The sequence below is a fragment of the Typopeltis vanoorti genome, chromosome 12, assembly GCF_054136105.1.
Source record: "Typopeltis vanoorti isolate ZY-2024b chromosome 12, IOZ_Tvanoo_1.0, whole genome shotgun sequence".
Lineage (NCBI taxonomy): Eukaryota > Metazoa > Arthropoda > Arachnida > Uropygi > Thelyphonidae > Typopeltis > Typopeltis vanoorti.
In genome coordinates this window covers 11971890-11985260 of record NC_143560.1, presented here as the reverse complement: position 1 = coordinate 11985260, position 13371 = coordinate 11971890, and the positions used below count along the sequence as shown (strand labels likewise).

Below are 13371 nucleotides of genomic sequence, written 5' to 3'. Positions count from 1 at the left end.
GCTGGGTTTTGTACTTTTAGAGTGGTGAATGAGTGGAATAAGCTGCCTGAGTCTGTTGTGGGTGCTGTGACAGTGAATGAGTTCAAGGCAAAGTATGATAGATATTGTGTGAATGTCAAATAGTTGTGATGGACATGATGTTTAGGACCTCCCTCGATGAGCCTAAGGAATACTTGGAGTCGCTCCTAATAATAATAATAAAAATAATATATATATACAAAATTTAAAAAAATTAAATAAAAATAAAATTACACAGAACTACATTAAATATTTCTAAAGTCCTCTTGTATTGAGATTTTCTTCAGTTTTGGGCTTCTTGTTGCTATATGGATTGCAGATGGGTCCTCCACACTCTTGGAATGATTAATCCATCATTTTTGTTCATGTTTGGATAATGTTTCAGCATGTCACAAGCTTTTTTGAATTTGTTTCAAACCAGGTTTTGGTGCAGAGTACGGACTTTGTGCCTTTCCAGTCAATTCTGTGGCATGTTTTGAGTGCATGGTCTGATAGGCCTGTTTTACCATAGTGGAGGTATTTAATGTATCGATTGTGTTCATCTTTTCTGAATGGGACACACTTGTCTCACGTCTTCCCTTAGGCTGTCTCTCCTTCACAGTCTACCACAAACGTACACACACACACAAACACAGGCCAATACATACATAAAAATTCATACCACCGTCCAACACAAAAACTAGGAGTTATCAGCAATCTCAATCACAGTGCCCTAACAATTTGTTCCGATGAACAAGCCCTAAACCAAGAATTTTAAATCATCAACCAAACATTTGTAAAAAATGGCAGCAATAAAAAATTTTTAAAAAAAATGGTTCAGAAGAATGCCATAGCCATACCCTACATTAGGAGCATTACCAAAAAAATAGATAGAACACTACTTGAATACAACATAAATAAGACTACCTTCAATCCCCCAACAAAATTAAGAAATTTACTTCATCATCATCATCATCAAATTCCTCACATTTACCCTCAAGGGGTGTACAGGATATTATAGTACTACATGAAAAATTTACATCATTACTAACTTCCTATCTACAATTTTCTGCCAAATCAATCTATTACCTGTCAAAGCTACAAGATTCTCTGATCTTATATTTATATATCTTCTAAGGCACTTTTTATTGTATCAACCCACCTATATCTTGGTCTTCCTCCGGTTCTTTTTCCTGCCAACCTGGCAGAGAACACTTGTTTGGCTAATCTTTCCTCCCGCATTCTGTTTAAGTGACCATACCACTAAGATTAGCTCTGCTAATGCATTCCTGGATGCTGACAATGTCTAGTTCTTTCCTAATATCCTCATTTTTAATATGATATTGCCATTGATGCCATCTGTTCATGCCCCTAATCTTTCTCAGGACTCTCATATCTGCAGTCTCTAGTCTTTGGTCAAGTGTTTTGCTTCTGATCCACTCTCAGATCCATAAGTTAAAGCTGGTTTGAACAATGTCTTGTATACAGCTAATTAAATTTATTCAGTTGACTTCCTAACGTACCATCTTTGTTTATTCTGTTGTCTATTTCCATATTTAATTTACCTTCTTCACTAAGAATCGTGCCTAAGTAGCTGAAATGTTTTATAGGTTCTATAGGTTTTCCATTCACAATGCAGCTGATATTTTCAGGTCAAGTGTTTTACTTCTGACCCAGCTCTCAGATCCATAAGTTAAAGCTGGTTTGAACACTGTCTTATATACAGCTAATTTAGTGTTCTGACTAATTTCTCTCTTATTCCATATGAATTTATTCAATTGACTTCCCACCACACCAGCTTTGCTGATTCTGTTATCTATTTCTACATTTAATTTACCATCTTCACTAAAATTCTGGTAGCAAGACTTATACGTTGGTTAGACATAACTGGTAATTAGTTTATGGAATTAACAACGCATATAACACACTCCACTAACACGCTCACACACTACACTGGCAACACACCATCACACATAAAAAACTCAGCCCACTTTAAAGCCAGTATAGAAAACTTCACACTCCAACACACTGACATAATGGTCAGTTTTGACGTCTCCTCCCTATTCACTAATGTCCCACTCAAAGAAACCCTTGAGCTCATCCAAGCCAAGTTTCCTCCCGATATCTCAGCCCTATTTCAGTTCACAATGAACTCAGGCTATTTCGTTTGGCAAGGAAAGTTCTACAAACAGATAGAGGGGACAGCCATGGGTTCACCACTTTCCCCACCCTTGGCCAATTTCTTTATGGAGACATTTGAAGAGAAAGCCTTAAACTCCGCCCCACAAAAACCCACTATTTGGCTTCGTTATGTGGATAATGTGTTTGCTATTTGGCCACATGGCTCAGACACACTCCACTCCTTCCTAACACACTTAAACAACCAACACCCCAGAGTCCAGTTCACCTTAGAAAAAGAGGAAAACAACACCCTCCCCTTCCTAGACACTTTAATCACCCGCCAGCTTGATGGATCTTTGGTTTTCTCTGTTTACAGAAAACCCGCCCACACTGGCAGATACATTCACCAGCAATCCCCCCCCCCCTCACAACAATATGGGGTGATAAAAACACTATATAACAGGACAAAATTAATCTGCTCAGATGACAAGGCCCTGACTATTGAACTAAACCACATCCTCAACACTTTCTTAGCCAATGGCTATAACCCCAAAAAAATCCAAAAAATACTAAAACCTGTAAACCACAACCCCCCTCCACCCCTCCACAATAAAGATTACACCAAGTCTATCACCATCCCCTACATCCAGGGCACCTCTGAGAAAATAACCAATATCCTCAAAAAATATGACCTTACTTCCTGTTACAGACCATATAAAAAGTTGGCATCCCTTATCCGCTCTACCAAAGACCAACCACTTCCCCTAGACCTACCTGGTGTATACCAGGTCCCTTGCAGCTGCAAATTGTCCTACTTTGGCCAAACAGGCAGAACAACAAATATCAGGATTTCAGAACACCAAGACTACATCCGGTTTCACCAGTACAGCCGCTCTGGGCTGGCAGACCATGCCTTAGATACCCACCATAAAATTCGTTGGAAGAAAACAAAAATAATTCTTCGCAGCAAGTTTAAATACGAAAGATTATTCAAAGAATCTTCAGCAGCTCTAAAAAACGTTCCTAACCTCAACAAATTTGGGTGCATGAAACTTCCCCAAATTTGGGAGACTTTCATTATGAGAACTTCAGCCCAACTGCCAAAACTACCAAATTAGCCCGCAAGAGGGCACCATTAGGACTTTAGGAACAATATTAGTTTCTTGCTTTCTTCCTCATTTGCTTTGTGTTAGTTCCTGAGTGCACATACCATATCTTTATGTTCCTGAAGATGGCAATGTGATGTTGCCGAAATATAGAAGTTATTCATTAAAGTTACCTTTAATTAATATACTTTATATGCGTTGTTAATTCCGTAAACTAATTACCAGTTCTTCACTAAAAATCGTGCCTAAGTAGCTGAAATGTTTTACATGTTCCACAGGTTCTCCATTCACAACACAGTTGATATTTTCAATGATTCTGCCTATTTTCATTGTCTTTGTCTTTTTATTGCTGAACTTCATACCATATCTATTACAACAGTTATTCAATTTAGTCAGAGAATCTTGCAGACTTGTAGCGGATTTATTTAGAAGTATAACATCATCCGCATAAAGCAAAGAGCTGACATTAACATCTCCAATTTCAATATCATGTTTAATACCACTTTCCTTCATAATGTGATCCATATAGATAATGAATAACAGAGGTGATAACGTACATCATTGTCTGACACCAGATTTAACATTAAACATCTTTCTGTACTTCCTTCAATTGTAACTGCTGACTTACAACTCAAATAAAGACTAAGTATTGCTTGATATAATGATTCACTGACACCATACAACTGTAGCGTTTTGAATAGCTTCTCTCTCTTGGCACCTTCTCATATGCCTTTTACAGATCTATAATACTTAAATACAGATCTTTGTTATATTCCCATGACTTTTCAACTATTTATAAAGTGAAGATCTGATCCTGACAGCCTCTATTTGGCCTGAATCCAGCTTGTTCCTCACCATGCTTCTTTTCCACAGTCCTTCTCAACTGTTTCTCAAGTATACTGGCATAAATCTTATTAGGAACACTCAGTAGAGAAATACCTCTGTAATTCTCACAATCAGTTTTATTTCCCTTTTTATATATGGGTACTATGAGAGCTATACTCCAATCATCTGGAATTTGTCCTTCTGTCCAGGCCCTCTGAACTATGCAGTGCAGCCACTGTAAGACTTTTATACACCATACTTCAGCATTTCTGGTCGAATATCATCTATTCCAGCTGTCTTTCCACATTTCAGACTTTTGGTGGCTTTTTCTACTTCAAGCATGGATATGTATTCCTGATTGCATGCCTGGTTTGTGCTGTTATCACTGCTAGTTTCATTTAGCAATTTTTCGAAGTAATTACCCCATACTTCAAGGATATCTTTTTCTCCCATTTTCATGTCACCTTTATCATCTCTAACTCCTTTTACAGCACTGTTTCTTCCATTTCTAAGTTTCTTCAACAACCTCCAGAATATCTTACCACTTCTTGATATTTATTTTCCATGTTCTTGCCAAAGTCCTCCCATGATTTTTGTTTAGCTAGTTTTAAACAGTGTTTAACTTTCTTACATTTGTCTCTGTATTCTCTAAGAGCAAAAGCTGACTTATTTGCTAGGAACTTTTGATATGCTTTCTTCTTTTCCTTCACTGCCTCTTTAACTTCTAGTGTCCACCAGGGAGTTCTGATTTTTCTATCCTTGCAGACAACCTCACCACATTGCCGCTCTAGCAGAATCAATCAATGTTTTCTTCAGAGCTTGCCACTGAATCTGCAAGGTTTGATTCCTGTTCTCAAACTCTTTCATTTTTCTTGAATAATGTTTGTATATTTTAGTCTACGGTTCACATCTGAGAGCTGCTCAACTTTTATTCGTTTTAAAACTTTCTTACAAGTTCTTCTTTTCAATATGAAATTCAATTTTATCCTGCTCAAGACTAAATGGTGATCACTTCTAATTTCAAATCCTCTGTACACTCTAGTTTCCTGCACCAGATAGAAAACATCACTATCTACAATAATATAGTCCATGGGATTTTTCATATTCCTTGCTTCTTCTCTCTCTATGTGAATTTTGTGGGCATTTTTATGTTGGAACATGGTTTTAGTAATAACCAGTCCATGACCTGAACAGAAATCCAACAAGTATTTGCCATTATTATTAGCTTTGTTCTTTTCTTCAAATTTTCCAAAATATTTTTAATGATGATGGTACAACATGATAGAAATTTACTTGACTTTTCAAAAGATCCTCTTCCATACCTGGCCCACCCAGGAGTTTACAAAAGTAAATGTACTTGTAACCTTCCCTACATAGGGTAAACAGTATGCATCATCCCAATTAGAAAAGATGAACACAAATGACATATTAAAATCTCCACTATTGTAAACCAAGCCAATCAGACCATGCCACAGAATTGACTGGAATGGCACCAAGTCCCTACACCTCACTAAAACCTGGTTTGAAAGAAAATTCAAAAAAGCTTGTGAAATGCTTTGACAACACATAAAAATGTGTTGTCAATATGTGCAACGATTCTCAAGAATGCAACCACCGTGTATAATGAGAGTTACCTATACTTGAGGCATTATACTTGTATATGGAGGCTATTGAATTCACATGAGTTATCTCAATATCTTCAATATCTCATAAAGCCCACTCCCTTTTGTGCACGAAAGGGAGTGTGCTGTGCAAATGATCTGTGATATACTGTACTAAGTAATTTGAAGCACAGGAAATCAATTTTTTGCTTAAAAAATTGGTGTGCTGCTCAGGCTGGTGAGAAATTTGAGTGCCAACTTTATGCATTGGCACTTGGTTACAGATAAAAGCCCTCCATATGAATGTTTAAAAAGCAATGATACTGACTGGTTGTGGAAAGGGTGAGTCTGCTTTCATTCTCGTAATTTTTCTGACCCTTTGAATTTACACTCCAAATTGCAGATGTTGATTTGAGATCCTTCTATTTCTCACATGGGCTGCTACATATAGCCTTCTTCATGGGTGAGTAGCAGTCAAGATCTTCACTTATGTGCTTTCTGAAGAAACACTTAATGTACATTATAAAGAAACTTTGATATATAGAGATCCTATATGGTACTTTAGTTATAATGAAAATGAATGATTTTTTATTAATTGTTTTTATTTTTAACTTTCATCATTCAAAGAATGGGTATATCAGCTAGGCCTGTATACATAATATGCTATGTCTGCCAGTTGTGTATAATTACCAGCCATCTGTCTGTTTTGCAAGAGTAAAATCATTACTTCATTTGAATGAGACCATTTAACACACCTTCAGTTGTAAAGCCCTCATAAATAATCTTTTATATCTTTGTCTAGGATATAAGGATTATATATCTTTATATCTTGGACAAGAATCAAACCAAGGTCTTTCCAAACAGGTAGCACATTGTTGTCGTTCTGACTGTACCACAGAGGAACTTTCTAAAATGTCATTGGTATTTTATTGTTATTTTATTCTTTGGCTTTTATTTTTATAATTTTTATAATAGATTATGCAGCAGAATTATGTGATTTTTCATTGACAAATTTGTATATTCATCAAAATATAAAAATCACTAGCAGTAGTTTTTTGACTTTCCCCAATCCCAATGACAAATTCACATGTTTTTCATCATGTTTCAAAAACTTCTTGTTTCAGGTTTTGAGCATAATATTTCACATCAAGGAAATGTTGGTGAAAGTCTTCTCTTAGATTTAGCTGTGGAAGCAAGGCCTGAGGTAATTATTATATTTTAAAATATTGTTCAAAAATGCTTTAGTGATTTCTTTCAAATTAAAAACTTGCCAGTTTGAACTACAAACAAGTTATCTTTATTAAGTGATGATGACTAGATAATGATCTAGCACTTTCAAATCTGAGGCTCCCTTCCACATGCTGTTTTAGGTAATTATCTCTTACATAAATTCTATTTCTTCCCCTTCTTGTTTCTTTATAATAACTTACTGGGTGCTCACTAAGTAATTTATCTGCATCTGTAAATGCATGTCATCTCCATCTTCCTTTCTGTCTTATGGCTTAAAAACTAGCCAGCAAGAGTAATGTTCACCAAGAAGATAAGTTTGAGGGGGACAAAGAATTTGTGGCTATCTAGTATGAGATAACAGCTAGCAAGACAAAATATATAGTTTGCTTCTGCCATATCCCACTATATATTTTCTCCTATTGGCTTTTCTCTCACACACCAAATTCACTGCCTACTCTACTCTACCCTTTTGCTGAATTACTCTTGTTGGTTGCAGTTTTTAAATACATCATTTGCATTTTATCATGTAACTATATCCCTCTCTGTCAAATATGGCTCACAAAATGTCCATAAATTTTGGCCAGGTCTAATGTCAAGAACTTTCCCCCTCTTGATGTGCCTTTATACATGAAGTGCAATATTGCTATGAGCTTGCAGATATCTTTTTAGTTTTTGATAACTGTTCCATATTTTGACACCTGAAAAACCACATTCAGCATTCTTTGATCATTCCCATTCTCTCATTTACTTGCCTCAAGGGACTGCTCACACAGTAATCTGCATCTTTCCCTGCTAATTCTAGTTTACCTTATCTTGAACTTTCATTCTCCTGAACAAAATAATCTCCAGACATGTAGCTCCATATCCATTCATGTTCAGTCCTTCAGTCATGTAGAAGTCTTTTCATCCATCAAATTCACTCCATACATCTAAAAATGGCACACCACTCCACCTGCACAACCTGCTCATTGTGTCATGGCAAGAAACTTACATTCTTTACTCATGCCAATCTTCTTTTTTCTTTCTTCAAGTTAATCTTTTTCATATCTGCTTGCATTCCTTATGTCACTTTTAAATCACATGTATTTGCCAAAACTAAAAACTCTTTCACTTTCCCTCTTTGCATTCTAATATCTTTGCTGTTTTAGGTAATTATCTTTGCATCACTAACACCTCCAGGAAAACATTTTGTTTTCCTGGAGGTGTTAGTGATGTTAGAAAGATTAAAGACACTATCACACTCTCATCAGGCTTACTCCTAATCACCTCACTTTACAGTATTCTCTCTTTACTCTCACTCACTCATTCATGCTGTCCTTATCTCTCACCTTTCCTTTCTTACTCTTCTCAGCTGTATCACCAATTGCTTCTCCATTTACTAAAGTTCATGCTTTCTCCTATAAAAAAACTCTTTGTGAGTGCATAATTTCTCTAATTAAGACTGCCTTATTGCTCTCCACATTTTCCTCCACTTCTTTCATATCACCTTTCTCCAATTCACTTTCTTCATTTTCCTCTTACAGATTGGGTGGGGTGGGGGTCTGTAATGGTTGTCTCTCAGTTGCACATGTTCTGGGTGGTTTATTTGTCTTACAAAGATGCAGAACCCTGTCACCTCTCTATGAGACTGGATAGCTTGAAACCCTATCCAGTCATGAAATGTTCTTGAACTTAAATAGTTCTCATAAAAGTTTATTTTTAGATGGGGTTCAAATCCAAGTCTTTCCAATCAAAGTTCATTAGTGCTGAGTGATAAAGACCCTGATTCTTACTCCTGTCATTCATATGTGATTCACCTTCACCCACTCTTGCATTTGTCTCCACAACACATTTTTGTGCCTTTTCTTGCATACTACATTGTCACTTACACATAACTTTACTCCTATTTCTAGCAGTCACTTTCATAGTCTTAAGTTTAAAATTAATCACTTTCATAGTCTAAAAATTTTCATAATCTTTTTTCTTAAGATATAGTGTTAAATATGACTGATATGACAAATGCATGATGTCCATTTTCTCACTCTACTTACTTTCTATTCTACAAACTTTTTATCTTCAATAATGGATACATTGTATACACATGCACTACATGTCAAAAAGTCCATACTAAATTCTCTGAATGATGTCTCATCTACCATGTGGTATGCTTTTGCACCAGGGTAATAGCAGCAAAACTTTAAATAACACACATCAACTCAAACACTGAACACAATTAAAACTATCTTATAAATCTAATATAAATTACATATTGCTAGTTGGAAAACAAAATAAATCTTTTTTCCACAGCAAATTGCATTAACATTAGCCACAAAAGCTCCATTAGGAATAAAAAGCACTTAGAATTAAATCACTGAATTTATCTATCATAAAGGAAATGTTTTTTGTTTCACTGGAGCAGTATATACTTGCTTTAGCAAACCTTCAGGGAGAGAATTAGTTTGGTTTGCAGTAGTGAATTTTGAGAGAGAGAGAGAGAGGTGGGGAAGGTGAGGAAAAAAAAACTATCCCTCCTATCTCATTACCAGGAAACAAAGACTGGCAAGAAATAGAACAAATGAAATAGTGAAAAGGGTATTCAATTATTATTTCAGACTTCCTCAGAGTCATATGAAGCATCATGGGAGGTACAACCTAGATAAAATGGTCATACTACTCCTTAATCTCATACACTGTTTGCACTCTCCCCTCCCCTCAGTCAGTGCATTTCATGCTCTTACCACTCTTCATACAAAAAAACTTCATTTTTATTCTCTTCTTCACTACAAGCAAATCCCAACTTACAATATAATGCATTATTTGAAATGTGTTTGTAAGTTGAATGTTAAATTCATCTTAAGTTGAATTTATCTTTTTTCTTAAGATATAGTGTTAAATATGACTGATATGACAAATGCATGATGTCCAAATGAAAGAAGTAATGAAAGATTCATGAGAATTCAAGATGCACAAGGTTTGTTTCCCAGGATGTAGAATGGATAGAGTGATTGAGGTATTGGATATGAGAAGTAAGTGAGCAAAAGAGTTGATATTGGTAGTAGGAACAAATGACTTCATTGGAAATAAGGACGATATAAGATTGAATATCAGAAGGTGTAGAGAAGAATGAAAGATAATAGTGTCATAGGAAAGGTAGTCAGTATGTTGCTCAGGTGTGATAGTGGTAAGTTGAGGTGGAAAGCATGGATTATGAATGATATTTTGGTGGAAATGTGTGAAAAGAAAAGTTTAGTTTGTGAATATGTGAGATGAATTTGAAGGACAAATGAAATTGTCATGAGTAACTGTATTTGAATGGTTTGGTGTAAGTTATCTGGAGAGGCTGCTGCTGGAAGGGAGAGTAATGAGAGCAGAGAATGGATCCTAGCAAGTAAGAAGTGCTGTGGAAGAACAGAAGAGTAAGGAAGAGTGGGAAAGATAGTGTTTATGAATTGACAGGTGTATAACATGAATGTAGAAAATGAGAGAAAACGTGTGCAAGACTGGGAAACATGTAGTCAGGGAGCATAGCATGAGAATGGTGATGCCCTTTCTCAGGGTCACTACCCAGACCGGTTTCTACCTTTATTGATGTCTCATCAGTGGGAGCCAGACCCAGAGGTGATGCTAAGGTTGAAGCAATGCAGAAGTCATATTTTATATGCGAATAGCCAAAAAGTGTCACACCTTATTATTAAAATACTCTGAGATAGTTGTTGGAAGTTTTCCCACTTGGTTTAATCATTTATCCAAGTGTAAGAAAACACAGTTTGCACCTGAAGCATTTCCAGGACTGGGACAACTCGTATAAAGAAGTTAATGACTTCACATCACTCTCCTTAGTATCCCATAATGCAAAGCACATCTTTGTTTATTTTATTTATTTTCTATGTTCTTAGCAAAGTCTTCCCATGACTTTTGTTTGGCTAGTTTTACACAATGTTTAGCATTCTTACATTTGTCTCTGTATTCTCTAAGAGCACAAGCTGACTTATTTGCCAGGATCTTTTGATATGCTTTCTTTTTTTCCTTCACTGCCTCTTTAACTTTCTGTATCCACCATGAAGTTCTGATCTTTCTATCCTTGCAGACAGCCTCACCACATGCCTCTCTCTGGCTGAATCAGTTAAGTGTTTTCTTCAGAGCTTGCCACTGAATCTCCAATGTTTGGTTCCTGTTCTCAAACTCATTTTCATTTTATCTTGAATAATGTTTGTGTATTTTAGTCTGCAGTTCACATCTGAGGGCTGCTCAACTTTTATTCACTTTAAAACTTTCTAATATGTTCTTCTTTTCAATATGAAATTCAATTTTATTCTGCTCAAGACTAAATGGTGATCACTTCCAATTTCAAATCCTCTCTACACTATGGTATCCTGCACCAGGGAGAAAATGTCACTATCGACAATAACATAGTCAATGAGACTTTTCTTATTCCTTGCCTCTTCTCTTCATGTGAATTTGTGTACATTTTTATGTTAGAACATAGTGTTAGTAATAACCAGTCCATGTCCTCAGCAGAAATCCAATATTTCTGCTGAGAAATCTGAGAATCCAAGAAATCCAATCCAGATATTTGCCATTATTATTAGCTTTGCTTTTTTCTTCAATAATTGCTGACCTTTCATTCTTCAGCATTCAAAGTTAAAAATAAAAAAAAATAAAAATAAAAAATAAAAAAAAAATCATAGATAATTCTGTATTATCATCCAGTATGTCAATATCTTACTGTACATAGTTAATGTATCCAGGGAAAACTCTGTGCTAAGTGAAAAAATGTTAATTGAATATAAACAATGTAAAACACTAAATGCATCTATGAGCTTTCAAAATCTTTACTAATTTTTTAAAAATATATTTGTTTTGCAGTTTTTACTGCTAGTATAACAATGAAATGATAATAAAATGGTTTTAAAAGATTTACAAATAATGAAATGTATTTAAAAGAAAATTATGAGAAATATATGAACATGGTACTTTTCACAGACTTTTGTTTCTTTTTCTGTATATACATCTGATGGTAACAGCTCATAGCATTATCTACATTCTGGCAGACTTGCATACTGCATTCAAGGTTAGGTTCATTATCCATAAATTGTTTTAAAGTTTCAACAGCTCAAAACAATAATTTCAATTCTTGTAAAGTTATGTCTTTCATTGGTACATTTTCTTCTATATTGCAGTCATCTTGTTCTTTTCACACACACACTGTTCATCAACATTAATGAGGCTGTTATCACTCAGTTTTTCTGAATGCAAGTTTAATAGTTCCTGGAGATTTATTGAATGAGGTAAGAGATTACAGCACTATTTTTCCATTCAGTCCAAAATGACGTGCAATTTTTATTTTATCACTACATACTTAACCCTTAATCGATTCAGTTAAAATAAAGTGGTAACTTTCAGTTTGCTTTTATCAATGGCACTTGCTATTTCACTCTTCCTTTTATCCATAGTCAATGTTGAAAGGATACTTTTTTAATATTAAAATGTTTATGTAAGACAGTAAATAATTAGCACATGCTTATTAAAGGTATGGTTGCTTGTACACTCGCTATGCTTACAGTATGCACGTTCAGTGTACTATGAAGACATTATTTGAAATTAAAACAATTCTCAGCAAAAAGCACCATGATCTAGTACAGTGCTCTGCAAAAGGGAATTCACTTGACTCTATATTATGTCCCTTCTAATAGCACAGATGAATTTTTACTATTTTCAAATTGCAGTATGCCACATGCTAGTTTGAATGTTTTCGGTTAAATTTTATCATTAAGACAGTTCACAAAAATATTATTTATGAACTGTTTTAGTGATATAGAAAATCTCAAATGCAATTCTGATTTCAAATTATATATGCATATATTAACAATGATTTATATCATTGTTTGCTTTTGAAAATTTGCTTTACAAAATCATTTGGTTTCTGTACCCAATGACTGCATTATAAATAAGTTTTTCCACGTATTAGCTGAAAATTTGAAAGAGGAGTTAGAGCAAATGTATTTAGTTACATGTTGTGTGTATGCAGCATAGTGTGTGTGGGAAGGGAGTTTTTCATTGTGTAAGGTAATTTTCATTCCATTTGCCTTTCATAACACTAATTGCCATTATATATGCTACATAGACTCTAATTGTCTCCATACTGTATTTAGTGATGATGCTACAGTCTAGCCATAAATCTGTTACAACTTGAACAGCGCATAAAACTTTAATATAACAGTAAATTATTTACACTGTGTTTTCAGCACATTCAAACCACATGTATAATGTGCATATAGCAGCACTCAATGTTCGAAATTTTCCCCCTTTAGCCTTCACACCTGAAGGCTGTGAGACCACATACCAATGTGGCATGCACAGTATTCAACAGAAATGCAGCCACTGCTCACTCCAAATCCACCTTTAGGCCTCCAGTGCTGGGGTGTCATTTCTTGCAGGCTACTCTCTCAGACTTCTAGATTGCCAATCAGATGGTGATATGTGGTTGTGCACGTTCTCCTCCAACCACTGTT

General features: G+C 35.3%; 1 protein-coding gene across 1 annotated transcript in view; it reads left to right on the top strand.

Annotated features, from left to right (window-relative positions):
- The window catches only part of Tsc1 (tuberous sclerosis 1 protein hamartin), a 315684-nt gene that overhangs the window by 205638 nt on the left and 96675 nt on the right, over positions 1 to 13371 (top strand). The window contains exon 11 of the mRNA XM_090401542.1: positions 6775 to 6854. Within this exon, the coding sequence (XP_090257668.1) occupies positions 6775 to 6854 (80 nt within the window). The remainder of the gene's footprint in view (positions 1 to 6774; positions 6855 to 13371) is intronic.